General features: G+C 46.6%; 9 protein-coding genes and 1 non-coding gene across 10 annotated transcripts; 4 read left to right on the plus strand and 6 right to left on the minus strand.

Moving 5' to 3' along the window:
- Positions 1-192: 192 nt before the first annotated feature.
- LY89DRAFT_789336 (uncharacterized protein) lies at positions 193-2,521 on the plus strand. The gene is made up of 4 exons (XM_018223241.1): positions 193-780; positions 836-1,462; positions 1,523-1,697; positions 1,751-2,521. Exons 1-4 carry the CDS (start codon positions 619-621, stop codon positions 2,149-2,151), a joined length of 1,365 nt encoding a protein of 454 aa, XP_018062458.1. The 5' UTR covers positions 193-618; the 3' UTR covers positions 2,152-2,521.
- A 611-nt stretch (positions 2,522-3,132) lies between these two features.
- LY89DRAFT_789337 (uncharacterized protein) lies at positions 3,133-4,897 on the minus strand. Its single transcript, XM_018223242.1, has 5 exons — positions 4,773-4,897; positions 4,480-4,720; positions 4,344-4,434; positions 3,672-4,285; positions 3,133-3,611 (listed from the first exon to the last, which is right to left on the minus strand). Exons 1-5 carry the CDS (start codon positions 4,827-4,829, stop codon positions 3,337-3,339), a joined length of 1,278 nt encoding a protein of 425 aa, XP_018062459.1. The 5' UTR covers positions 4,830-4,897; the 3' UTR covers positions 3,133-3,336.
- Positions 4,898-5,980: 1,083 nt separating this feature from the next.
- Positions 5,981-8,586, minus strand: LY89DRAFT_742398 (uncharacterized protein; the record flags this gene model as incomplete). Its single annotated transcript, XM_018220820.1, has 4 exons — positions 5,981-6,504; positions 6,610-6,848; positions 6,897-8,168; positions 8,228-8,586. The coding sequence occupies 4 exons, from the start codon at positions 8,584-8,586 to the stop codon at positions 5,981-5,983; spliced, it is 2,394 nt and encodes a 797-aa protein (XP_018062460.1).
- Positions 8,587-9,128: 542 nt separating this feature from the next.
- LY89DRAFT_691377 (alpha/beta-hydrolase) lies at positions 9,129-11,454 on the minus strand. Its single transcript, XM_018216305.1, has 5 exons — positions 10,923-11,454; positions 10,481-10,876; positions 10,007-10,430; positions 9,336-9,954; positions 9,129-9,268 (listed from the first exon to the last, which is right to left on the minus strand). Exons 1-5 carry the CDS (start codon positions 11,037-11,039, stop codon positions 9,235-9,237), a joined length of 1,590 nt encoding a protein of 529 aa, XP_018062461.1. The 5' UTR covers positions 11,040-11,454; the 3' UTR covers positions 9,129-9,234.
- Positions 11,455-11,956: 502 nt separating this feature from the next.
- LY89DRAFT_659825 (laccase TilA) lies at positions 11,957-14,330 on the plus strand. The gene is made up of 6 exons (XM_018212529.1): positions 11,957-12,524; positions 12,575-12,597; positions 12,650-12,797; positions 12,846-13,016; positions 13,068-13,449; positions 13,495-14,330. The coding sequence occupies exons 1-6, from the start codon at positions 12,277-12,279 to the stop codon at positions 14,305-14,307; spliced, it is 1,785 nt and encodes a 594-aa protein (XP_018062462.1). The 5' UTR covers positions 11,957-12,276; the 3' UTR covers positions 14,308-14,330.
- Positions 14,331-14,599: 269 nt separating this feature from the next.
- Positions 14,600-15,953, minus strand: LY89DRAFT_349863 (Lumazine-binding protein). Its single transcript, XM_018206911.1, has 2 exons — positions 15,605-15,953; positions 14,600-15,554 (listed from the first exon to the last, which is right to left on the minus strand). Exons 1-2 carry the CDS (start codon positions 15,633-15,635, stop codon positions 14,893-14,895), a joined length of 693 nt encoding a protein of 230 aa, XP_018062463.1. The 5' UTR covers positions 15,636-15,953; the 3' UTR covers positions 14,600-14,892.
- Positions 15,954-16,162: 209 nt separating this feature from the next.
- Positions 16,163-18,022, plus strand: LY89DRAFT_349946 (glycoside hydrolase). Its single transcript, XM_018206913.1, has 4 exons — positions 16,163-16,913; positions 16,968-17,274; positions 17,387-17,694; positions 17,742-18,022. The coding sequence occupies exons 1-4, from the start codon at positions 16,272-16,274 to the stop codon at positions 17,754-17,756; spliced, it is 1,272 nt and encodes a 423-aa protein (XP_018062464.1). The 5' UTR covers positions 16,163-16,271; the 3' UTR covers positions 17,757-18,022.
- A 1,579-nt stretch (positions 18,023-19,601) lies between these two features.
- Positions 19,602-20,862, minus strand: LY89DRAFT_691385 (Per1-like protein). The gene is made up of 4 exons (XM_018216306.1): positions 20,730-20,862; positions 20,641-20,686; positions 19,836-20,595; positions 19,602-19,786 (listed from the first exon to the last, which is right to left on the minus strand). Exons 1-4 carry the CDS (start codon positions 20,835-20,837, stop codon positions 19,732-19,734), a joined length of 969 nt encoding a protein of 322 aa, XP_018062465.1. The 5' UTR covers positions 20,838-20,862; the 3' UTR covers positions 19,602-19,731.
- A 143-nt stretch (positions 20,863-21,005) lies between these two features.
- LY89DRAFT_349939 (uncharacterized protein) lies at positions 21,006-22,191 on the plus strand. Its single transcript, XM_018206912.1, has 3 exons — positions 21,006-21,069; positions 21,123-21,455; positions 21,506-22,191. The coding sequence occupies exons 2-3, from the start codon at positions 21,426-21,428 to the stop codon at positions 22,055-22,057; spliced, it is 582 nt and encodes a 193-aa protein (XP_018062466.1). The 5' UTR covers positions 21,006-21,069; positions 21,123-21,425; the 3' UTR covers positions 22,058-22,191.
- Positions 22,192-22,728: 537 nt separating this feature from the next.
- On the minus strand, positions 22,729-22,801 carry LY89DRAFT_t84. Its single transcript has one exon. It is a non-coding gene; the product is annotated as a tRNA-Ala (tRNA).
- Positions 22,802-23,412: the final 611 nt, after the last annotated feature.

Genomic DNA, 23,412 nt, shown 5'->3' on the forward strand with positions numbered 1-23,412 from the left:
TTTGTCTTTGTGTAACAAGCAGTATTGAATGGCGTGCGCATATGCCGAGTGGCAGAGAGAGATGCCTGATTAGTATTAGCCAACTGGCTGCTGTGATTCTTGTGTAACGACATGAGGCATGCCGATAGGGTTAGTGGCGCGAAATCATGCGCGCATATTAATTAAGTCCTTATCTTCACACCACTTTTCAACCTCTCATTTACGCCATAGCAAGCACTCCTATTTTATTGAGGTATCGACCGGTATATCTATTGGCTGTAGCGTTCATGAGGCAAACAAGTGCCGGGACTGGGCGCATTTCGGCGGTCTCAGCCGCACTCATGAGCGGCGCCGCTCAGTATCCTCGTTTCTCTCCCAAACCAGGAAGTTTAACACATTGTGTATCTATACTTCATCGTCCTGTCTAAGCTTTCGATAAGGATACTTGTCTACCTACTTCATGATGTCGATCTGTGGACCTTTGGATTGTACGAATGCTATTTCATCGCCACCACCTCTCAAAGCAAATCCTAATATCTCTAATATAGGAATAAGTTTCTTCGAATATTTTGAACTGTTAAATTGACCAAGGCCCAGGTACTTGTTGGCTTCTTAGCGACGACGTATATCGCTTGGATTATGCTCATTGGTCACTACGTCTGCGTCTTTGACCCAGCCGAAGCTGGGTTGTCCAAAGAAAAAGAGAAAGCTAATCCTATCGACGAGGAAGTATTGAAGATTCTTCGCAGGTGGGTCAGATGCCCAGAGAATACTAAATTGTGGGGAGAAGCATTCCAAAAGGTAACAATAGTCGCTTCTTAACACTTCAAAGCTACCATGTGTTAACACAAGCCAGTTAGTACTTTCGATGAGTGATCAGCAGATCATTACTGGAATTGCACTTATGGTCAGCGCGATAACTCGATTACGCTGCGGTATTTCCGCGTACCACTGGCAGATAACCATCTACTTGGTGTGGTTTTCTTCGTTTACACATCTAGCGACGTTGACATTTCTGCGAGGATACCTTCATGAAAACTCGCCTATGCGGGTTTGGAGATTTTGTTTCATGAATATCTTGATTTTGTTGCTTCTTGCAGCTTTAGTGCCCACTGGAAACCGGAATTGGCTCCCCGATGAAGGTCCTGACCTTACAGGGAGCCCTGCATGGTGCTTATTCAAATATCATTCCCGCGGCGTCAATGTAACATCGTTCACAACGATGCTGTTCTCTGTCCTTGTTCTGTGCATCAGCTATGCTACCAGGGCAATCAAGCTATTCCAGTGGAGCTCTAAATACAGCAGGCTAATCCTTCGGACTAAACCAGGAAATGTGTTAAAAAGCCATATTCAAAAGCTTTACCGTGGACGTGAAAACGCTAAAACGAAGAGATGGATATTCTCAATACCTTACAACATTCTTTCAGCTGTGTTACTTGTCGTAAGGTCGTGGATGGATGTACTGGAGAGCATGTTGTGGGAGGTACGTTATCAACTTATTCTATACTCTAAAACTTGCAATTAACACTTAGCCTGTCCGCAGATAACTTGGCTATTGATTGCTCTAATCTGGGGAACCCTTAGACTCTTCGCAACCAGAAATTCGACAATTGACGAGAATTATAATATTCTTGAGGAGAACTCTTGGGGTTTTGGACAATGTCTTCCAACCGCAATGCTTCTTCTTCTGTTGTTTTCCGGCATTGAGACATACATCGGTAAGCTCTTCTTACTCATCGGTCAAACAACATGATTTAACAAGAATTGACAGAGACAAAACGGGCACCAGCAGAAGCTTCGTCAGTATCAGCTAGCCCCAGGGTTTCTTCTTTGAGCATTGATACAGGTGGCAATAAGACACCGGTGATATCCGCTTCCGCTGAGAGCTCCCCCTTCCACTCTACTTCCCCCCATGATGAAGATATCACCGATCAGGAAGCCGCTGAAACGAGACTAGACCAACAACTTGGAGGCGTGGTTCGATCCGCCACGACCCTCAGCTTGGAAGAGAGATCACTAGGGTCTTTATCATTTTGCCAAATTATGAGTCGGCAAATGGATTCTAATATCAATATTGGGCTCAATCAACTCTCACGGGTCGATAGAGCGGGTTCACTACGAAGCAGGCTTCGGCTCCGATATTTTCGATATAATATCGGGTTATATCGATAATATATCGTACGAGGCAATATTCGAGTCGATATATATCGGATATTTTTGAATGATTCGAATGGATATTCGGAATATCGGACACGTGATCGTATTATAGTTGTTCCAGCTCCGCAGCCAATGAAAACCCTAGTCGTTCTCAGCCTAAGGCCATAAATGCTAATTATGGCCTGAGGTTACAAAGTTTTAGCCGCATTGTGGCTTTAATTATTTAAAATAAGTGGAGCGCCACTAATCTCAACCGAGGTTACTTGGTTAATATATCCTCAACAATTACTATTTTTAGTACTAATAATAATATATCGTTTTTTTTTTATAATTTACGATACGTGCGATATATTCGATTATTCATTCAGAGGATTTAATATCGGACCGATATTATCGATAAAATCAATTCCGCGCCGAAGCCTGCTACGAAGCACCGAGTCTCCGGATTTGCCTCTCCATGCCAGAAATTACTACGATCAGAAGTGGTATTTTACCCTGGGCATTTTCAATTTCTGCCAGATTCTGGTACTTTCCGGCGGGATTCTGGATGGAGCATATAGCAATAGTATGCTCTCACCCGCGTATGCTTATTTCGGCAGTCCAAGAGACGTCGGCGCCATGATACTGGGTTTGGCTAATTGGATTTTCATTTATGCACCTGTGGCCTCGTTCATAGTCACAATCACTAAAGTATGTGCAGTGTCATCAAAATGGCTTCAGGTGTTTGGTCGATGTATCAAATGGAAGTCCGTAAATGGCGTGGATGTTTTGATTTTTGTTCTTGCCGCAGCTTTTAGCTTGACGGCTTTGTACTCGGACGGTCTCACACACATTTTGTGGCCATTTCTGATCTTGGATCTCTTGCCGGGGACGGCCCTTGGATTACTACCTCTCTATTTATATTCTGGCCTAGGACTTGTGTATGCCGTTTGGTATTTGTTTATTGCACTCAAGCTGAAGAAGCAAGGAGAACCGCACATGGAGACCCAATTATGCAGGAGATATATAGATGACGGGCTAAGTAAACAATAACGCACAAGATATAGCGTAGCAAAATGAGAAGTTTAGTACTTGAGAAAACTGATGGTGATGCGCTCATGATATTCCTCCTGCCTTCGACATCCTGACCACCAACCAGCAGACGCGCTTGGACTCTCGTCCTCTCCCACCTCCAAACCTTTAAGCTTTTCCTGCTTGCAGTTAAACGCCTCCTGATTTACCTTGTTGCTCCACTCTCTTCGTTTGAGCCTGCTCCCCTTCTGGTTCCAACTCCACGTCCTGTAAGACACGGCGGTTGAAAAATCGACTCTCCCATCGTTCCTGCACACGACGAAGTCCTTCTTTATGTTCCTGTTCAAGTCGAAGCTCCCCTATATCTTCTTCGAGTTGTGTCGCGTCTTCTTCGCGTTTCTTCATATCTGCCGCAGAGAGATTATCGATATTCCCGTGCTCGCGCGATTCCCATCTGAGATATTCTATAGAGCAGTCAGAAACTCCATATTTGTGGGTAACGTATTGGAAAGGGCAGTACTCACTATGTACGGCAATAATAATTCCAATCAAATTGGGAGCTAAAAGCACCATAGCACCAACTTGACTGAAGCCCCATGCTTGCTCAACGTTGCTACTATTCAACAGACTTTCATTTGATCTCCTCAAAGTGAAGGTTGAGTAGGCGTGCAGCGGGAATTGGAGGAACGCAACAGAGATGACTGAATACTGAAGAAAATTGTTATCTTGCAGGTCTTTCAGCGATCTCTTGCTCTTAGATAATTTCTTGGGTGACCTTTTTCTCCGCGATTCTTTCGGCAAATCTTGTCCAATTGAAGAAGCGAGCAATTGAAAGGAAAAGTTGTAAACCCAGAAAGGGGACAATTTGAAAGCGGCGATGATAAGTGTATAAAACACATAGAGACATGTGAAGCTGATGTATATGTCATCGACAAGGGGATGCTTGGCATTGGGGGTAGAAAGACGATGTGTGTTATAGCAATGGCCTGGATTGTTGTAATCCCAAGATTGTAAACGAACCCCAAATAGGGATGTGTAAGTCAAGTAGAGGATAGCCCACAAAGCGATTGAAAGGTAGCGGATGGTCCCTGCAACACTTGAGTCCAGGGAAGACACAAGAGCTGCACAGTTCGAGATTCTATCAATGCCATCATAAGTAAAATGACCTTCCTAAAGAGTGAACATTCATTGCTTACGCTACCAATGATACTGTGTCGTAGACCAGGTGCATATGGTAGAATGATAGAGTTTTCACTTGGGCCAAAGCACTGACCAACAGCGCGAGCCCTACTCCTGTTATTTTCGGCCAAGACTGTTCTCACGAATGCTTACCAGTCGCAGTTTGTATATCACTATTCTTTTCAAGCAGCGCCTTCGTAGTCTCCTGAAGTTGATACCAAGTATGAACATCACGATGCCATATCTTCGGCATTTCTAGGAGTGCTACCCCTCCATTGTCCATTGCCTGTCGTGCTCGAAGCCTTCTGAGCTTTATATAGTTCAAGTCGAATGCGAATGCGACTATTGAGATGACAAAGGTAAAGGCTGCTTGGATGCAGAAAGAGAGAAGAATCTAGAAATTTGGTTCTCAGCCTCATCTATCGTCGCAAAATTTGTCGACTTACCCCAATTCCTGCGATATCAGGATTGGCATCTCCTACACCAATGCACTTCGCCATCATAAAGTGGACTTAGCTATGAGTTTTGAGAGTTTGTACGGTTATCTTGAATAGCAAAAGAAGAGATGAGGTCGAGCTCAGCTGAAAACGCATCAGGCTGAGAAGAGAGATACCGATATATGCATGTAACTAGGGCTTTTGCGTCGCTAAGTGGTCAAGTAAACGCCGGACCAAATGCATTTCTTATTCGCTCGTTTAAACATGCACATAACGCAATCTTATATAATAGCCATGGATAGACTTCCGCAGGCTGTGAAGAGCCGGGAGAGGAAGCGGCCCCCAACGTGATCGAAGGCCGGCAGCTGAGTTAGATCGCACATAAAGCCTTATCATATCCATTTGTAATTGTTTTACTCGATGTGATTCATGTGATGTAGATACATACTTGATGCTTTTGAAAGTTTTCAAGATGCGCGATACGAAGCCATCCATATCTAATTCCCGGTGATACGTAATGTAACGAATGATAGTGTCAATCAGTGCTCACGCAAAGGAAAGCCTTCCCCAAAACGGACATTCGCTTCGCTCGCATGGTTCTTAAGAGTTGCAGGATATTTCTAGTTGTGATCTTTGCAAAAAGACTATGCAGTTTGACATCTGAGGAGCGGAACGGTAACGGGCAAAACGAAATCAATGCAGCCTCAGTTCCCTATGGAGACTCCCAGCTGAGAATTACAATGTACGATGCTCAGCAGCATAACTAAACTTTACACTCTAGCCACATGACTTCATCTCAATCAGCTGCTCGAGCCCTCGGCGATTGAGCAAGCGCAAATCTACCATATAGACCAAGGACAGAAGAATTAGAATTCAAACACAAGAGAACGTGATTTACGAATGATGTTTCACTTGTGGCAAGTACAGACTAGCAAGCACAATGACTGATCATGTGTGGAATGGTGGGAGAAGATGTCTGGAATTAACTATGCCTAGCATCTTCTTATCAATAAATAAATTTAAGGATTGATCATGACAGTGCATATGTACTGTTCAGATGGAGGCGTCCTTTCGCATCTGGATATATCTCCCAGCCACTTGACAGAGCTATGACTTCAGCAGTTGCAATACCAGAGAAAGGCAAGCAATCATCTACCCACATACCTCTTGTATGTAGAGACTCCAGTATTCGGGATATGAGCATCAGTCACCCGCAATCATCCTGAGCTTCCTGCTGACTTCTCTTTGATAAGAGCTCGGATCTTCTCAAAAGCTTTCATCATTGGGTCGTTGACCTCATTTCTTGGAGGCATACGTGTCTGCTGGACCGTTGTCCAATATTCGGCTCCTAATGGAACCAAGAAGAGGTATCGGGGAACAATAGCTCTAAGTCTATTGATGACGACGGCGTTGTCATCTTGGTCTTGGTAGTCATGCACCAGAGGTAGCCCGTTGTCAGTGACCTCACATCCGAACAACAAACCAAAGCGCTTATGATAAGTATCAGATTTCCATGGTTGTAATAACGGTTTGCGATCGCCAACATAGCCGAGCGAGGTCTCAAGCTCTAGACCCATGAAGAGTCCTGGGCCGTATCTAGTGTCCCCAGCTGCCTTGAAGCCAATGCGTAGGATGGACTGCAAGTTCTGGAGTCCAGTGCCGTGGAAGAGCATCATTGACTTTTCAGAGTCGATTTTGAAGCATCGTTTCCACAATCTCTGCCGTTCAGCATCATGTCCCACTAGGACAAACTGCTGAATTAAAGGACCAAAACCCGGAATTGTAAGTTCTTCGGTAGCCGGAATGATAGTGTCTCAATATCTATCACGAATCCAAGTCAGCACACCATGAGCAGGATTCGATGTATCACCCAGAATTTGCTCGAGCTCTTTTTGAGACGTGAAAGACGGTATGTGCTCAAAGGCTGCCAGAACGTCGTTTGATGTTTTGAAAGGACAGTCTTTTGGTTTTCCATGCAAGCTGATGTCTGAGAAGACTGAGGAGAGGATGAGGTTCATGGCTTTGAAGTCAGGAGTCGTTTTCTTCTTGAGTGCTGGCAGGAGTTTGGGAGAAATTTCATTGGGTCTATGGAATTACGTAAGCCTCTTCCTCCATCTGTCATTGTTCACTCACGCTTCGTCCTCCAGACCATCGCGGATTTTGTCGAATGCTGTGATCATTGTTGGTCCGACCTGAGCTCTTGTGGGTATGACGACATGTTGAGACTCTGGTATCAGAAAGATATATCTTGCCATGACAGACTTCATGTTGGTAATGACGTGGACTTCTTGAGCACCAGTGGCTTGTGGCCGCCCTTTACCAGTTGCCTCACAACCCAGCATGAGTCTCCGGGATGCAAAGGGATCCATTTTCCATCCGCTTCCACGAGCGACAGGACTCGCCGTTGCGATCGTTCCATTCTCGAGGTGGGTATATCCGTTGCTACCAGAGGTTGCGTAGCCGTTGGACATCGTTGGGCATGCTGCTACGAAGACGCCGACTCCATGGCCAGTATCGACGGATTGCAAGAAACCCCGACGCAAGATGGACTGTAGATTGACATAACTAGAACCATGGAACAACAAGATCGAGGTCTCCTTGTCTTTTCTGTACTCCTTCTTCCAGAGCTCCTCGAGGTCGGCGCGAGGCTTGGCAATAATGAACTGCGTGACCTCATTAGCGAATCCAGGGATCTTCAAGTCTCCTTCCGCAGGAATGATATCAGCGCCATAATTCGATGCGATCCATGAAAGAAGTGTGTCAGCATCTGAACTTGGCTTGTCGAGAATCTTTGAGAGTGCGTCTTGCGTTTGGAAGGCTTGGAAGGTGTTGAAGTGATTCACGACTTCGTCTTTTGTCTTGCATGGGATTCCAGGATAGGCTGTGATGAGGATGGTCTCTGGCTTTGCCAAGTCGGCGAAGATGGTGCTGATGAGTAGGTTCATGACAGCCGGAGTCGGATGCTTGAAGGGTTTCTCAATGGCAGTAGAAGACTCCGGTTGTCCATCTTGTGCCAAGGAGTCTGGTGTAGCAATTTCTTTGCCTGTGCCCTTCGAGGTGGACTGCTCTGCTGGCTTATCGAGTTCCGTCTCCTTTCCCTTGCCGTTCGCTTTGGCACTTGGCAGTTCCTCTTCGGAGGACTCTTCGACGACGACGGGCAGTCGCTTCTTGAGTTTGTCCTTGCGTTTGGTCTCTCTTGCATCCTCATCGGAAGACTCATCCTCGACCACCGCCTTCTTCTGCTTTCTTTTCTTCTTCGTTTTGCTCTTCTTGACATTCTCATCCGGAGACTCCTCAACATCCATCTCCTTCTTTCCCTTTCCTCTGCCTCTCAGAGTAAACTTGGTTTTCTTCTTCGGTGGCTCCTCATATTCACTACCCTCTTCGCTACCAATATCTTTCATCCTATCATTCATTAGCTCACCCTTCATGAGCCAAGAAGGAGGTAAGGAAAGAAGACTTACTCATGCGCAACTAGAACCCCAATACACTCCCATCTATTAGCGCCCTTCACCAGTTTCCGATCCTCGAGCTCATCATGCAGCGCCTCAACACGCATCTTACACCACCCCGCAACCTTCTCCACCAACGCCGCATCTCCTCTCTTGTTCGGAACAAACACACCCATAAGGCAGAGCACATAAGTAGCTTGTAGCTCTGGCTTGTTCGCGCCGGGATGGAAGAAGATCTTCTGCTTGTCGAGACGAGCTTTGAGACCAGCGACTTTGAGTTTGGCGAAGTCGGTGGGATCGAAAGTTGCTGGCAACTTGTAGGAGGCCGTTTGGGACCGAGTCTTCGGTTTGGAGGGGCCGGCTTTCGCCATTCTGGCTGTGTATTTGTGTTCTGTGATGGAATGTTGTTGTGAATGATGAATGATGGATTTGAGAGGCAAGAAGGAAGAGAGGTAGGGCTTGATATAGGGACTGGAAACAGAGTTGCCTATTCTCGAGTCGTGACGAGAATAAGCGATTGTAGTCGAGGACAAAGAGTTTCGCTCGGGTACGTTCTCTCCATCGGTGAAATTCGTGGCCGATTTTGCGACAGGGCTTAAATTCACAAAATGTAAAGTATTGCGCATACTAAATTAAGTTTATACTTAATATTTTTAATGAGAACGTAGAAGAACTTCTTGATAAATCAGAACTGAAGTCTAATTAGAAACAAACTTTGTAGTAGTGTGCAATGTTGGAGTTAGTAAGGACATTTTGGTGTTCTCGAGTGCCAAAATCGGCTAGGAATTTCATAGATGGAGAGTACGTTGGAGAAAGTCTAAGGAGAAAGTGGTACACAGTTTTGTCGAGTATCGAATTCGAGCAGGATGTGGAAAGACCATGATCTCCCTTTGAACAACTGGATTATTGTTCGCCCGAGAATACTACTTACACATTTCACTATCACAGGTACAATCCCAACTGAACGAGAATTATACAGCGGAAGGACGCCAACTTCTAGAATATCGAGTCCAGGACAACTATAAATACAGGCCAAGTTGCCACCAGTCACACCTACAGAAAAAAACACAAAATTAGCGTACCCCTTCCAGAACAATCCTCTCAACCAAGATGTACTCACCTAGAATTCTTCATAGTATCCTCCCTAACATCCACGAAACTTTCATTGAAATTCAACACCCTCGCTTCTTCTCCATACCTCGGGAACCCCTCCAAGCCATCTGCTCCAAGAAATGCATTCGGATCCCCACCACTTACAAAAGCAACCAAAAACCGCTGCATCATCTCGGCCACCGTTGCGTTAGTCACAGGATCATTGAAAGTCCCATCGAAAAACGTATACGGGACATCAGCGCCATGATGACCTGGCGGAACCGAGAACATGTAATTCCATGACTGATTTCCTTTCGCGGTACTGATGAATCTCGAGTTACAACCTATCATCATCTCGGAAATCAGAAGGTCGAGGCGGGAGAACGGGGTTGTGTAGGGTTGAGAACCATCGTAGATGGCGGGGTAGAGGACGGTTGATATGTAGGTCAGAATTTCTGATTTGATTAAGGGGAATAATATTCTAAGGTAGGTCTCAAGTGCGGACGAGTTGGTAGCTGATGGGTCAGTGTAGACGAATCCTTCGTTAGAATTGTGAGCTGAGATGACAGAAATGGTGGGGTCGAATTCTCCGCGAAGGAGTGAGATTCCAAGGATATCTGTGATGTAATCACCGTCGACCGTGGGCTCTGCGAGTATTACTTTAGATGATTATCCTTGATCGCAGGAGGTGGTTCTTACGGAATTTATACAGTCCGAAGGCAGAACTAGCAATAACCTCCTTGTTCGCCATCTGCAGCACTTCAGATGAAAGAGTCTTTGCTTCATTGAGTGTCACCACGCCCGCAGCGTCGAGGAAACTTCGTGTCAGCTGATCTTCCAGTACAGGCGACTTGGTTGGGTTGTGAATAGATGGGCTTTGGACAATAGCTTGCTGAAATGGCAATTTTCCAGGGCCTTGTCTCCCACCATATGCAGTGATGTGATGCAGGATACTACCCGCTCCTGCAGACTCGCCCATCACAGTCACACTATTTCGATCTCCTCCGAAAAGATGGATATACTTTTGCACCCACTCAAATGCCCTTCTTTGGTCTAAAAGTCCGGCATTTGGAGTGCCACTCTCCTGGAAGAGTGGTCCACTCATCCAACCAAAAGCACCAAGCTGGGAAGTGTTATCATGAGGTCCTACTATGTTATAGGTAGTAGACATACCCTATAATTAACCGCAACAAAGACGGCGCCTTCAGCATGCTCTGCACTTCGATCAAGAATACCAATTGGACTACCACCAACTGCTTTGCTTCTCATGATATACCCTCCACCATGAAGCCAAATAATGACAGCTGCACCACCTTTTTCGAAGGTAGTCTTTGATACCGTGACATCCAGAAAGAGGCAATCTTCACTCTCAGTCGGTCCAGGTGGGCTAGTTGCCAGAGTTGCATTGGACCATATCGGGGTACCTTGCGGGCAAATCTTGCCATATGCGCCGTTTTGTATACCCGCTGATCGGTTATACAAGGGCGGATGCGGGACTGAGAACCTCAAAGATCCCAATGGAGGGGCCGCATATCTAATGTTTGGAAATGTCAGGTAAGAAGAGTTTTCCTGCAGAGTAAGCAAAAAGTGGAAAAGATGGCTCTGACCCGCTTACAGATGATACTGTTGCTTGATGGAGTGCATAGCCAAGGTCCACGACGGGAGGATCTGATGTGAGAGCAGGCACTACGGCCAAGAGGAGGACAACGAATACCAGATGCACGGGGCTCATGTTGGACAATTTTCTTAGTTCGAGCCTCATCCTTCAGAAAGACCGAATTGAAGATGCCACTTGACTCAGCGTCATATATCACAACGTACCATGACAGTATAACAACAGGTGTCCGAGGCAGCTCATCGTTGGCGGTCGTGGTCATCCAGAAGTTCTCCTCCACCGACAATGAGTGACGCCATGAAGATCTCGCTTTCGGATAAATGTTCGAAGCTGCACAGCTCATGCACCTCCAGATCTGACTGCAGGGGAGATCTGCGGGGAGCTGCCACGTGACCTACTCAAAATCCAGCAAGGCATACCAAGACAATTTCTTGTAAAAGGCGCATACAAAATGATCTCCATTAAGATTGGATCGAGAAAGACTTTCTTGAAGAAGGAAACATGAGGGTAATGATAATTGAGCAAAGAATCAACCGTCGAAGACCGAAAATAAATTGATTCAAGCCACGACAAGGAATTTAACTAAGCCACCACCGCCTCGGCTGCACTAGCGTCACGGCACGGACAAACTTCGTTCCTGGGGGCGTCTCCTGAACCACTCGCTGCATTTCCTCTTCTCTCCAATCTCGTCCCATCTTTCAAAGTTCAGGGATTGCGCCGTGATGACAGCGAGTAATCCTTGACATATTGTTCGAGAACGAGTCAAGAAACGGGAAGGATTGACTTATTGTCGGATACAAACACCAATCGACATAGTTGTCGGTAGCTTCGGTAGCTTCGGTAGCGTGAAGCGCCGCCTGGTAAGCATCGCGCCTATGGTGCTGGCGCCGCGAAACACGTCAGATTTACGTGGTACTGCTACTGCTAAGTACAAGTGTTATGGGCATAGTTTGTGTAGGGTTAGGGATGCTGATCTAGTTGATCCTTCTCCCCAAACGTCGCGAATTATCCCAATTCAGTAAGATTAGGTGAGACAAATGTCCAGAGAAAACCCCAATAGGCTTCATTTCAATCCCCGATTCGTCTGAAAATTCCGATTCTTAATTTTAAGTCCATATCCCCAGATTCCGGATGGAGATAATATCAAGTCGTCTCGCTTTAGCGGCGGTTCAGCCTCACTTCGAATTTCCCGTCGGTCTGACGATGTTAGAATTACTGGTCAAGCCGGTGCGAATGCCAAGCCTTTCTTTGACTATAAGTACAAAAGTACCTGACACTCGAGGTGGATCGTTCTGCTTATATCTGCTCATTCTTTCTCATCTTCCAATTGTTATATTTTTCTTGGCTCGTCGAAATGAGGAGCTCTTTTCTTTGTCTCAGCCTTTTGGCAGACTTAGCCACTTTTGCCTTGGGCGCAACGGTTGTCTTCCCTGTCAAGTTGACATGGGAGAAGGGTGCTCCAGATGGATTCGAACGAGACATGATACTTATAAATGGTCAATTTCCTGGGCCAGCGTTGAATATCAACGAGGGAGATAATGTAGAATTTGTTGTGACCAACCAATTGCCATACGGAACAACAATCCACTTTCATGGCGTTGAGTAAGAACCACCTTCTTGAACATAACTTCGCCATTACTGACTTACTCTAGGCAATACAACACTCCTTGGTCAGGTAAATAAATCAATTCACTTCGGTACTGCAACACTCTGCTAATCTTCCTTAGATGGTGTTCCTGGACTTTCTCAAACACACATCCAACCTGGAAACACTTTCACTTACAAATGGACCGCTACTCAATATGGCACGTATTGGTATCATGGTCACACACAAGGACAACTGGAAGATGGGCTCTTTGGCGCTATCCATATTCAGTTCGTAGCCCGCATTTCCAAATGCTTGTTTCTTACTGACCTTGACAGACCCAAGAGCGGCACTCCAACTCCTTTCACGATGATTTCAAATGATTCCAATACACTTCGTCAACTCAACGAACAAGTGAACAACCCTCAAATCGTGATGCTCTCCGATTGGAGTCACTTCACTAGTCAAGAGTTACATGATGTCAGCATTGCTGCCGGCATTGATCCTCTGTAAGGAGCCTTCAGAACTGTTCGCCAATCCTGCAGCTAATTCGATTTTAGGTGTGGAGATTCGATTCTGATCAATGGCAAAGGAAACGTCAATTGCCCTGGTGTGCCCTTCCTCATGAGTTTGGTTCCACCAACCATTACGCCATTGCTCATGGGACAGAACCTTACCGACAAAGGATGTCTTCCTCTCACAAACAACCTTGCCCAGACATCGTATCCTCATAACTTGAGTGCAGTGCCACCAGGAGTCTTCTCTGGCTGCAATGCCACAACCTCGGCGGGCGCTACAATTGAGGTGGATCCACACAACGGCTGGGTCAGCTTGAACTTCATTAGTACTGCCAGTATTCAAGAGATGGTTGTCTCGATCGATGACCACCCAATGTGGCTATACGCTGTTGATGGTCGTTACGTGGAACCTCAAAAAGTGGATGTAAGTCTTCGTTCCGCGAGCAAAGTTCATTGCTTACACTCCCAGGCCATCACTTTCTCCCACGGTAGTCGTTATGCCGTCATGGTGCAACTGTCTCAGCCATCCCAAAACTACATACTTCGTGTAGCTGGCGACGGCCTCAACCAGAAAATCTACGGTCAAGCAGTCTTCCATTACATCGGGGGCAAAAACATCAATACACCCCATCCATCAATCAACTATGCCGGGACCGGCACAGCATCTAATGTAACCTTCCTGAACGACCTAAACACCGTCCCCTTCCCCTCTATCACCCCCTCCCAAACTGTCGACCAAACCTACCTCCTGCTCCTAAACCGCACCGGCGCCGCCTGGCAATGGTCCATCAACGACAACACGCCCTTCAACGACAGTCTCGAAGACATCACCCCCCTCCTCTGGAACCCCAACACCCTAGCCAACACTCCCCTCGCTATAACCACCAAGAACAACACCTGGGTCGACCTCATCCTCACGGCCTCCATCTCCGGCGGTCTCCAGCCCCGCCACCCCATCCACAAGCACTCGAACAAAGCCTTCATCATCGGGTACGGCACGGGCGAATTCCCGTACTCAACCACAGCTGAAGCGATGAAAGCCATACCCGGGAATTTCAATCTCGAGAATCCAGCGTATAGAGATGGGTTCTATACGCTGCCTATCGCGACGAGTAGTACGTGGATGGTTGTGCGGTATTTTGTGCAGAATCCGGGGGCGTTTTTGTTGCATTGTCATATTAATCCGCATTTGACGGGCGGGATGGGGATTGCCATTTTGGATGGGATTGATAAGTGGCCGACGGTACCAGCGGCATATGGGCCGGGTGGGAATGGGAGCTAGAGGTTTGCGGAATATATTGGGCGTTTAGACTTTGTGAATATTGTGTAATATTTTTAGCGTAATGTTATTCTCCGCTCAAGGACCTGGAATAGATGATCTCTACATGCTAGATACTTCCAAAATACTACTCACCTTCTTAACCGCGTCCTAAAGCAACTTCCCTTTCTCTTACTTCTCTATCAACCCCTCCTTCCTCACTGAACCATCCATCACCCAGCGTATCTTTTCTCATAGCCCCATCAACATTGCAAAACAGTAAGGATAACAGACTCATCTTCTAAGAGCATACCGTACTCTTCTCTCGCGTAACTAATACGATTTCCAAAAGCAACATCGACATAGCCACCATTCCAGCTGCTGAAGCGAATACAGGCATCTAAGCCCACGCCGAAGCCAATCTGAACGTCAATAGGACGGAAAATGTTGATAGGTCTCCGACCAAGTAATGAAACCATGGGAGGACAGAATCGCTAGGCAAACATCGTTGATCTGACCTGAAATTCCCAGAAAGTTATGGCTACGTACCATATGTATTTTGTCTTGAGCTTCCAACTTCATAGTTGATTATGTAGCATCATTTATTCGTCACTTTGTAGCCTGCAACCTCCTTTCAACCATCCTATCCACCATCTTCTCCAAAATCGCTGGCTCGCCACCACTCCCCTTGGCAAAATACCCCTCAACCGCCTTCTCCACATACTTCCCAATCTGATCCACCTCGACATTAACCTCATCCCCGACCTTCTTGCTCGCAATAATAACCTTCTCCTGCGTATAACTAATTAACATAACCTCCCACCACCACCCCGCATCATCAACCTTCGTAATCGTCAAACTCGCCCCATCCAACGTCACATACCCCTTCTCCACAATATACCTCAACACCGCCCTATCCTTCGGCCTGAACCGAAACGTCAACGCATTTCCATCCGGCTCAATCTTCAGTATCATGGCGACCGTATCGACGTGTCCTTGCACAAAATGCCCACCCATGCGTGTACTAGCCGACACAGCTCGTTCCAGGTTGACATTGCTGTGTTTCTTTAGGGAACCGAGGTTTGTGCGGCGGAGGGTTTCGGGCGCGACGCCGACTTTGAAGGAGGTCTTGTCGAACCAGGTTACGGTGAGGCAGGTGCCATTTATGCTGATGCTGTCGCCGAGTGTGCAGTCTGAGAGAATAGAGGAAGCGTTCGAGATGGTGAGGGTGGTGCCACCATCTTCGGATTGGTGGTTGAGTTCGGAGACCACTGTGACGGAGTTAGTGGAGGTGATGGCAGAGGTGAGGGATACTACAGACCTCCTATTGTTTCTACTATGCCGGTGAACATCGTGGATGTTGTTGCTGAGCTTGAGCTTTGAGTCAGACATCCAGAGCTTTATTGCCCCGCCGGAATGGGAAGAACGTTGTTCCGAGAAAGGATTGGTCAGCCTTCTTCAATGTTTGTCATTTGCTTGCACATCAACTTGCTCTCTCCCTTCCATTCTTGCTCCATAGTAAGTCGGGACAATTGCAACCTTCCATGATGAAGTCTTCCTCGTCCCGACCGTCAATGTGCATCGCTAGTCTCGATGCTCTCGATCGTCGATGCCTTTCCCTTTCCAGCACACGGAAGCCCTCCCTCCGTCTCAACTGGTGCAACGGAACGCAACAATAACACGAATTCTATAGCTATCGGCCCCATTCTACCCTTTACAGCCGCAAAGAATAATAATTTCAACCAGTCGGCTGAGTTTGCCGAGATCTGATACTTGCAAATGCAGCGAATCTGCATATAACCTTTTCCTCGTCTGGAAGCTGGACCCGTTAGTGCGGATCCCCTCATGACAGTTGGGATTAGTTCATTTGTTTTTATGGCAAAAGTTTTTCCGTTGAAGTGTTCCCCGCGTGGGGAGGTTCTTTCATTATGGAGGAAAAGACAAGGGAATTAAGACCATGACTTCATTTGGTAAAGTATATATCTGTGATGAGGTTAAAAAGACTTCATGTCCCCCAGCTTGCTCGTTTCCTACTGTTTCATTCTTCGGTTGTTGCATTTCCAAGGGTCATTATGACGATTATAAAGTTCCTGTTTCTCGGCTTCTGTTCCTTGGCAGCAACAAGCCCATCTCCTTCAGCATGGACAACCAAACTTCAAAGTTTTGCCCCAATGCTCAGCTCAATGTTCCCTCAAGGAGGACCATTGACGCCTCAAATTCTGCAAAGTTTCTTAGAACCGAACGAAGCAAACATCGCTAGAAACTCCTACGTCTACAGAGACGGGACTTCCCTTCGACTATTGGGCGATCAGTGGACAGCAAGTGGAGCAAATGTTTACTGGCTTGGCTTGGACGAAAATGTTACTCCTCCAGCTGGACAACCATTCTATGCACCGACCAGAGCGAGCTATCCGACCAAAGGTCGAATCACTGAGGTTATGGCGACGTTGGTCACAATGGGAGCCAAACTTATCAGAAGTCAAACTCTGGGCGTCAGTACCGGGAATCCATTGAGCTTGTTACCAAGTCCAGGGAATTACAACGAAGCAGCGTTTGATACTATGGATTGGTCCGTTTTTCAAGCCCGACAGCATGGATTGAGGATCTTTGCTCCGTTGACGGATAATTATGTGGGTTTCTTCTCGAATTCTGACATACTGGACGTGAGTTACTGACGTGAATAGGATTACTACCATGGCGGGAAATTCAACTTCCTTCGTTGGGCAGGACTCAATATCAGCGGGACCAATAACGCCAAGCTCCCACCGGATACTCTCCAATTCTACACAAATGATACTATCATTGCCTCATTCAAAGATTACATTACGCATCTTATGACACACGTGAATTCGTATACTGGAGTTTCCTATGCTGATGATCCTACGATTATTGGCTATGAGACCGGGAATGAGCTGGGCGGGATTGTCTTTGGGGATAAGAATGTACCCGTCAAGTGGACGAGGGAGATTTGCCAGTTGATCAAGACTCTCGGTTAGTCTCTTCCTTTCAAATCCTCGGTCTCTGGGCGTGTCCGACTTCACTTCCAGACAATGAATTCCCCTCAATCTTCAAACCACACCCGGTTATAGACTAAAATCACCAGGACCCAACAAACTCTGCATAGACGGCACCTACGGAATAAACACCACCCACTTCGCCGTCTCCGAAATCGATATTTTCAGCGATCATTTCTATCCCCTCAACAACACCAAACTCACCGCCGATATCAACCAAGTGGAGAGCGCGGATCGAGTTTATCTCGCCGGAGAAATCGAATGGACGGGTTTGAGCGGTGGTGATTCCTTACAGAGCTTTTATGACACTATTCTAGCGAGGCAAAATGAGACGAAGCCGGTGGTGGCAGGGAGTATGTTTTGGAGTTTGTTTGGACATGATGTTCCAGATTGTAATGTGAGGTGATGCTCTTTCCCTTTCCCATGCCTCGGACTAACGATCAGAACAGAGATACGTGAATCATAGTGATGGTCTCGCGCTCCAGTATGGCAATCCTCTTAATACGGCGAAGAACAACACTCAGATTGGCACGATACGACAGCATTATTTTGCTATGCAGAATGTTACTGTTGATGCTTATTTGCCGGCTGTTGCTTGTCCGCATAATTTTGTCCCGGGGTACGAGGCTGAGTATACTTATTTTTGAGAGGGAGTGAGAGGTTTTCAGAGCAGAGGGGTGAGTATAGGATGTACGTGAGTGTGTAAGTAATGGTCAAATGTAATACTGTTGTGTACTAGTCTTGCTGGAGGGGATGTCAGAACTTGCGTTAGCTTGTTGCTGCTCTCGGGCGACGTGAGAGAGACTAGTGCTTGAAATTGAAGTTAAAACGGTGAATGAAAGCTTGAAGTTACCTAGGTAGCGAAAGAAGACTTTCCGACTCTATACAAGATCGAGATCGAGAGCGAGAGCCCAGTCTCTCCAACCTCAGGCCTCCAACAACAAACACAATTCTTCGACACCAAACAATCCGCGTCAGTAAGTCTTCTCAATCCACCTCAGCTTACAGGTCCTAATCCACCTCTCCAGTCTCATTATCCATCATGGACCAGCAAAATCCCACTCCGACCTTCTCCAACCCACCATCCACCACGACCAACCAACCCCCCCTCCCCTTCCCAATCCTCGACCGCCGCCCCGACGAATCGCCCCACGCTCAGATAACCCGCTACAAGAAACGCTTCCTCGACATCATCCGCGTGTACCGACGCAACGAAAAAGCCATCGCCATCGACGCGCTCACGCGGACTCTCTGCAAACCGGTGCACTACCCGTACTTCCGGATCGCCGTGAGCAGCGTGCTAGATGGATACCCGATGATCAAGCCGGAGCAGAGATGTGCTATTGCTGATATATGGGATAGTTTGGAGAGGAGCCAGGCGAGGGGGTTGGGGACGGTGGGGGCGTGGAGTCGGTGGTTGGGGGAGGTTATTCAGGTTTATAGGCATGTGCTTGGTTTGTTTGAGGGGTTGCCTGAGGGTGTTTAGGGATTGGGGAATTATTGAGGTTCGGGGGTGAGTGTGATGGGAAGAGAGAGTGCGTTGGAGGTGAAGGTTGATGCTTGAGGCTCTTGTGAAGGAAGAGGATGCAGGTATTAACTATGAGATTAATTCTGCACTTGCATGATTCTCAAATTGAGCCGCCATGGACCTTAAGAAAATCTATTGCATCGAAGATTTTAATAAAGCAAATGCAGAATGAAGATTCAAATCCAATATCGCCACAGAAAAACCACCTCGCTCAAACGGGCAATCCCTTGCAAACTCGCAATACGATCTATAACAAACTTCCTTTTCCTTCCCATCTGATATATCCCTTTTGCATCCCATATCATTTCTCCAACTCAATCCAGAGCCCAAACAAGTCACCCCATCCCAACCAGCGTGACAGCGATAGCCTAAGCTTGAATCCAAGATAGTACAACGCAAAGTCACACCATTTCATCCCATCTCAGCTCACGCGCCCAAACTGGCAGTTGAATGCGATGCGACGTTCAACAAAAACGTCACTTTGCTTTGATGGGAAATGGGAAAGGTGGATATTATTTGTGATGGAAATCCGATGCGGCTGTGCGGCATTTTTATTTATGGATGAGGTGCTTGGCTGGAATAGGATACTCCTCGCGGTGAGATGTGCAACAAAAGATTCAGGAGAGGGGATGAGGGAATTTGAGACGTGACGAGTTAGTTGTTTAGGGAGTGACATATGTGGGGAAGAAGGGGTTAGAAATTGAGAGGTAATTTTTATCGGGAGCTTGCAGATGCGGCGAATACAATTGGGATGGATAGGATGTTTTCGAATTACGATTCGAATCGCTTCAATTAGCATTAGGGGATGAGAGGGTATTGTGAACGATGTCTTCGATGTTTATCACCATATTGATATCCGTGTCGACCATTAACATTATGTTTTTTGTGTCCTCTGTGTCGGACAACTCAAGCCTTCAGCCTCTGTCCCGCCATATCGTCTTGCGCATCTTTGAGCAGGAAACTAGAACACTGGATAAGCGTTGTACAATTAACGAGAAAACACCACTCACTTATAAAATATCATCGTTGGGGCCACAGTCCCTAGATGCCACAAGCTATGGGCATCCAAACATCCCCACCAAGGCGGGAAATCCAGCAGCTCCAAACTCATCGCAACCAAAATCCATGCGACCACCAATCCAGGCCAGGTCGCCCATGCTCTCCCAGACTTTTGATATTTTTGATAACTGAACCAACTCCACATCGCATTCTGTACCACGCCTGCCACGACGTTCGCAGCCATATTGTAGCCATAGTCCCAGGCGTACCACTTCAGGTAGGTGACATGTGCTGCGAACATCCCGATACATAATCCCGTCCAGGCGCGCAGAACCGATTTCCTCCTCGCCCCTCCCTGGTCCATCCGAAAGACTCGGATGGGCGTGTAGTACAACCCATACAGCACACTCGCTCCCGCAGCAAAATAGTCCAATTGCTCTGTAACCCTAAAATCCCTCGTATGAAAGATCATGCTGAAGACCCAGCTTGCCATCCCAAAATATGCCAGCATTACGTAGTATTTTCGCAGAGGGTAAGAAGCGGGTATGCTGGATGTGATTTTCGAGAGGCCGTTTTGGTGTGCGAGGAAGTTCAGGAGGGAGAAGAAGACGGAGAATGGTTCTTGCATGCCCATGAAGCGGTAGAAGGGCCATTTTCCGTGGAATTGGACGATGGGCTCAGAAGCTGCGACGCGTTGGTCCGTGATTATGTGCTGGCAGGTGTAATCGCATTCTGCAGGACAGTCCCAGAGGAGGGCTCGATGGAGGAGAGCTGGAGAGTTAGTGAGGGTATGGGATTGGGACGAGGTTTGCATACGGATCGCAGTTGCATGGCCGCTGGCGCAGTTCTCTTGCTTGCAGACCTGCGATGATTAGAAATGTTGGATGGAAAGACGGAGATCATACATCTACACAATGTCGGAATTCCGGAAGGCGATCGCCATACGATGCTGAGACTTGAGGAGTGAGTAGCAATAGGAGGCCCAGAGGCAGAACTCCTTGTCTCAAAATCATTATGTTGTTGTTGAGGGAAGTGAGATCGCGGAGAATTGTCCGAGAAGCTCTCGTGCCTTAGCGTCCAATCCGGCAGTTTTCTTTGGGCCGAGAGCGGAATTACGATGATTTTTGGGTCAGAAATGCGCTAGCTTTCGCTTGACGACTTGGACGAATTTCAATTTCTACTGTTTAAAGTGAACGAAGCTTTTTTCTTTCGTTGCTTATAGCACACATGCTAACTAATTATCAGGTAACGACGAATCAGTATAAATAATTTGAATTTGAACTAAGTCGGCACCTCAGAATCGAAACAACTCGCAATGCTTTGCTTGTATTCCAGCATCATTCTCTAATCATGGATATGCAACCTCAAGCGATAAAGAAAGGTGGCCTTCAACAATTACAGCAGCTTCTCTTCTGCTCCCCCTAGACCCATTATACATCGCCATAGACTTTGAAAGAGCTGGATATATCGTGAATAATTTCAGCTCATGTTCAGACACTCCAACAGGCATCTCTATCCTTGATACTCGAGACCTGAACCCACTATTCCAAGCGCATCTAAGTTAGAAACTTACAACTTTATCACTGGATCAGATTTATATTATGCCGAATCTGCTAAGAAATTTCTTTGGGGTACGTCAGAAAAATTCCTTCCAAGCAAAATGCTAGAATGCATCAATAAGGTTGTTCGTCGCGACCGGAATATCGTTTTGGTTGGGCACGGTTTTGGGGGGCTTACCGCATTAAGCTCTCTTGGATTCGATTTCCAAACCTCAGTGATAGGTATCTTAGACACTGCCAATCTAAGTTTCGAGTTAGAAATGGATCGTTCTACACTAGGACGACTTCTGGGAGAGCTCGAATGCCCCAAGTCAAGCGCTAAACTTCACAATGCTGGAAATGATGCAAATTTCACTTTGCGGGCCTTAATCCTCTTGGCAATCAAAGGTTATGAGCAGCAGAGACTTAGGACGTTAATGGTTGGAGATGAGCAGGTATCGAGAGTATTATCTCTTCGATCTATAGCAATGACACCTTTGCCTGGAGTTAGAAAGCCTAAGGAGAAGAGGCCTCGGAACAAGCATATTGCAAAAACATGGTCACTTGAGAAGCAGGAGCAGATTAGGGAGGAACGGCGACAGAAACGAATCACGAATACAGCCGTGGCGTTTAGGGAGCCGGAAGAGGATCCCCCTGAGTATGACCCAGCTGACTTAACAGCGTGCTCAGATTAGAGCAGCGACTGCTTCAGTCCAAAGACGGAAGTAAACTTTGGAGAGATCCAGATTCCACTGAGATTATATCGATAATCTCAGAGGACATTTCTTCTAGTTCGCTTCTAACACGGTCAGTCAGCATCGCCGCTCTGCTCAGGCACTGCTCATCGCCTCACCTTCTGATCAAAATGAGGAATCAGCTTGGAGCACAACACAACCAAAATCTTATGATCTCCATGCTTAAGCATCATAAGATATTGTCTTCAATTTTATCTTCGATTATAATATGTACAATAGGCTTGTCTTAATCTATAAGTGTTTAGTTATCCAGGACGCCAGCGCCCCACCCACCCCGCTCGCTTCGCTAGGTGAGGACATGCAAAAAAGATCAAGAATGTACCAAAAAGATTTTCCTGTAGTCGAGTTAAATGCACGAGTATATAGATTTAATACGAGTTCTCCTTTCTGTAGTCCCAGGAATTGTCCCAAGCTTTCACCTCCTTGCCTCGTTTATCATCTGCACTATTTTGAAAGTTCTCCCAAAAGAAAAGATTTTGTAACCTTTTCGTTTACAAGACAGACTCACGGCTAGGTTATTAAAGCAAGATTAGTAGAGACTCTCAAGAAAGGGCCAAAAAAGCGAAAAAGAACCTTTCAAGCACCCGTGGAGGAGGCTTGAAGCACCGCCTTGGACAGTGTGGGGATTGAACCCACGACCTCTCGCATGCAAAGCGAGCGATACTACCACTGATCTAACTGCCCTGTTAATGAAAGGGATTTGCTTATTTAAATTTATAAATGCCGCAAAGTGCGTCTAGCTTTGTGCGGCAGTTCGACCCGAGCGGTCAAGGACCGCCTTGACCGCTAGTCCTCTTCAGGTCTGTCATGACTTAATTTAAAAGCAAACATCTCTATCTCAACGAAGAGCAGCAGCTCCAATTGTCTCCTTCTACCTGAGCTGCCCTTTCCATTCATATTAAGTCAGATCAGTCGAACTTATTCAATTTTCAATACCTGCTTGGAGACCACAATGACCACCACATCACCGCATTTGCTTGGGCAGAGCAACCAAGCTAGCATTCTTCTCTGCCGTCATGTCTGTGGATACTGATTCAAGACTCTACCATGAGAGCTGAAGACGCCCTTTGAGAATGGAGCTAGCTATATATCCCTAGACTACTATCTAGAATCAATTCGGTGATATGTACGTTCCCTCATCTACAAGCATCCCCGTTTGTTTGCCAATGACAGCTGCATTCTCCATTTGAATGGAAACATCCAATGTTATCTTCATCTTTCCTCTTTCTACCTGGACAATTTCACATGACGGCAACGTGCACCTTCGCCGTCATACTTTTCGGCCGTGGAGTTCC

Source organism: Mollisia scopiformis (genome assembly GCF_001500285.1).
Source record: "Mollisia scopiformis unplaced genomic scaffold LY89scaffold_34, whole genome shotgun sequence".
Classification (NCBI taxonomy): domain Eukaryota; kingdom Fungi; phylum Ascomycota; class Leotiomycetes; order Helotiales; family Mollisiaceae; genus Mollisia; species Mollisia scopiformis.

What these genes read in the sequence shown, in the direction of transcription:
- LY89DRAFT_789336 (XM_018223241.1), top strand. Translation starts at nt 619, where the DNA reads ATGCTCATTGGTCACTACGTCTGCGTCTTTGACCCAGCCGAAGCTGGG. An exon ending in GGGGAGAAGCATTCCAAAAG is followed by an intron (nt 781 to 835) that starts GTAACAATAGTC and finishes AACACAAGCCAG; the next exon opens with TTAGTACTTTCGATGAGTGA. An exon ending in TGGAGAGCATGTTGTGGGAG is followed by an intron (nt 1,463 to 1,522) that starts GTACGTTATCAA and finishes GCCTGTCCGCAG; the next exon opens with ATAACTTGGCTATTGATTGC.
- LY89DRAFT_789337 (XM_018223242.1), bottom strand. Translation starts at nt 4,829, where the DNA reads ATGATGGCGAAGTGCATTGGTGTAGGAGATGCCAATCCTGATATCGCA. An exon ending in GACACAGTATCATTGGTAGC is followed by an intron (nt 4,286 to 4,343) that starts GTAAGCAATGAA and finishes TGGCATTGATAG; the next exon opens with AATCTCGAACTGTGCAGCTC. An exon ending in AATTATTATTGCCGTACATA is followed by an intron (nt 3,612 to 3,671) that starts GTGAGTACTGCC and finishes ACTGCTCTATAG; the next exon opens with AATATCTCAGATGGGAATCG.
- LY89DRAFT_691377 (XM_018216305.1), bottom strand. Translation starts at nt 11,039, where the DNA reads ATGAGCCCCGTGCATCTGGTATTCGTTGTCCTCCTCTTGGCCGTAGTG. An exon ending in TTGTTGCGGTTAATTATAGG is followed by an intron (nt 10,431 to 10,480) that starts GTATGTCTACTA and finishes AACACTTCCCAG; the next exon opens with CTTGGTGCTTTTGGTTGGAT. An exon ending in CTTCGGACTGTATAAATTCC is followed by an intron (nt 9,955 to 10,006) that starts GTAAGAACCACC and finishes TAATACTCGCAG; the next exon opens with AGCCCACGGTCGACGGTGAT.
- LY89DRAFT_659825 (XM_018212529.1), top strand. Translation starts at nt 12,277, where the DNA reads ATGAGGAGCTCTTTTCTTTGTCTCAGCCTTTTGGCAGACTTAGCCACT. An exon ending in ATCCACTTTCATGGCGTTGA is followed by an intron (nt 12,525 to 12,574) that starts GTAAGAACCACC and finishes GACTTACTCTAG; the next exon opens with GCAATACAACACTCCTTGGT. An exon ending in TTTGGCGCTATCCATATTCA is followed by an intron (nt 12,798 to 12,845) that starts GTTCGTAGCCCG and finishes TGACCTTGACAG; the next exon opens with ACCCAAGAGCGGCACTCCAA.
- LY89DRAFT_349863 (XM_018206911.1), bottom strand. Translation starts at nt 15,635, where the DNA reads ATGTTCACCGGCATAGTAGAAACAATAGGAG. An exon ending in CATAGTAGAAACAATAGGAG is followed by an intron (nt 15,555 to 15,604) that starts GTCTGTAGTATC and finishes ACTCCGTCACAG; the next exon opens with TGGTCTCCGAACTCAACCAC.
- LY89DRAFT_349946 (XM_018206913.1), top strand. Translation starts at nt 16,272, where the DNA reads ATGAGGTTAAAAAGACTTCATGTCCCCCAGCTTGCTCGTTTCCTACTG. An exon ending in CTCCGTTGACGGATAATTAT is followed by an intron (nt 16,914 to 16,967) that starts GTGGGTTTCTTC and finishes TGACGTGAATAG; the next exon opens with GATTACTACCATGGCGGGAA. An exon ending in CCAGTTGATCAAGACTCTCG is followed by an intron (nt 17,275 to 17,386) that starts GTTAGTCTCTTC and finishes TAAAATCACCAG; the next exon opens with GACCCAACAAACTCTGCATA.
- LY89DRAFT_691385 (XM_018216306.1), bottom strand. Translation starts at nt 20,837, where the DNA reads ATGATTTTGAGACAAGGAGTTCTGCCTCTGGGCCTCCTATTGCTACTC. An exon ending in AATTCCGACATTGTGTAGAT is followed by an intron (nt 20,687 to 20,729) that starts GTATGATCTCCG and finishes TAATCATCGCAG; the next exon opens with GTCTGCAAGCAAGAGAACTG. An exon ending in CCAACGATGATATTTTATAA is followed by an intron (nt 19,787 to 19,835) that starts GTGAGTGGTGTT and finishes CCAGTGTTCTAG; the next exon opens with TTTCCTGCTCAAAGATGCGC.
- LY89DRAFT_349939 (XM_018206912.1), top strand. Translation starts at nt 21,426, where the DNA reads ATGCCGAATCTGCTAAGAAATTTCTTTGGG. An exon ending in TGCTAAGAAATTTCTTTGGG is followed by an intron (nt 21,456 to 21,505) that starts GTACGTCAGAAA and finishes TGCATCAATAAG; the next exon opens with GTTGTTCGTCGCGACCGGAA.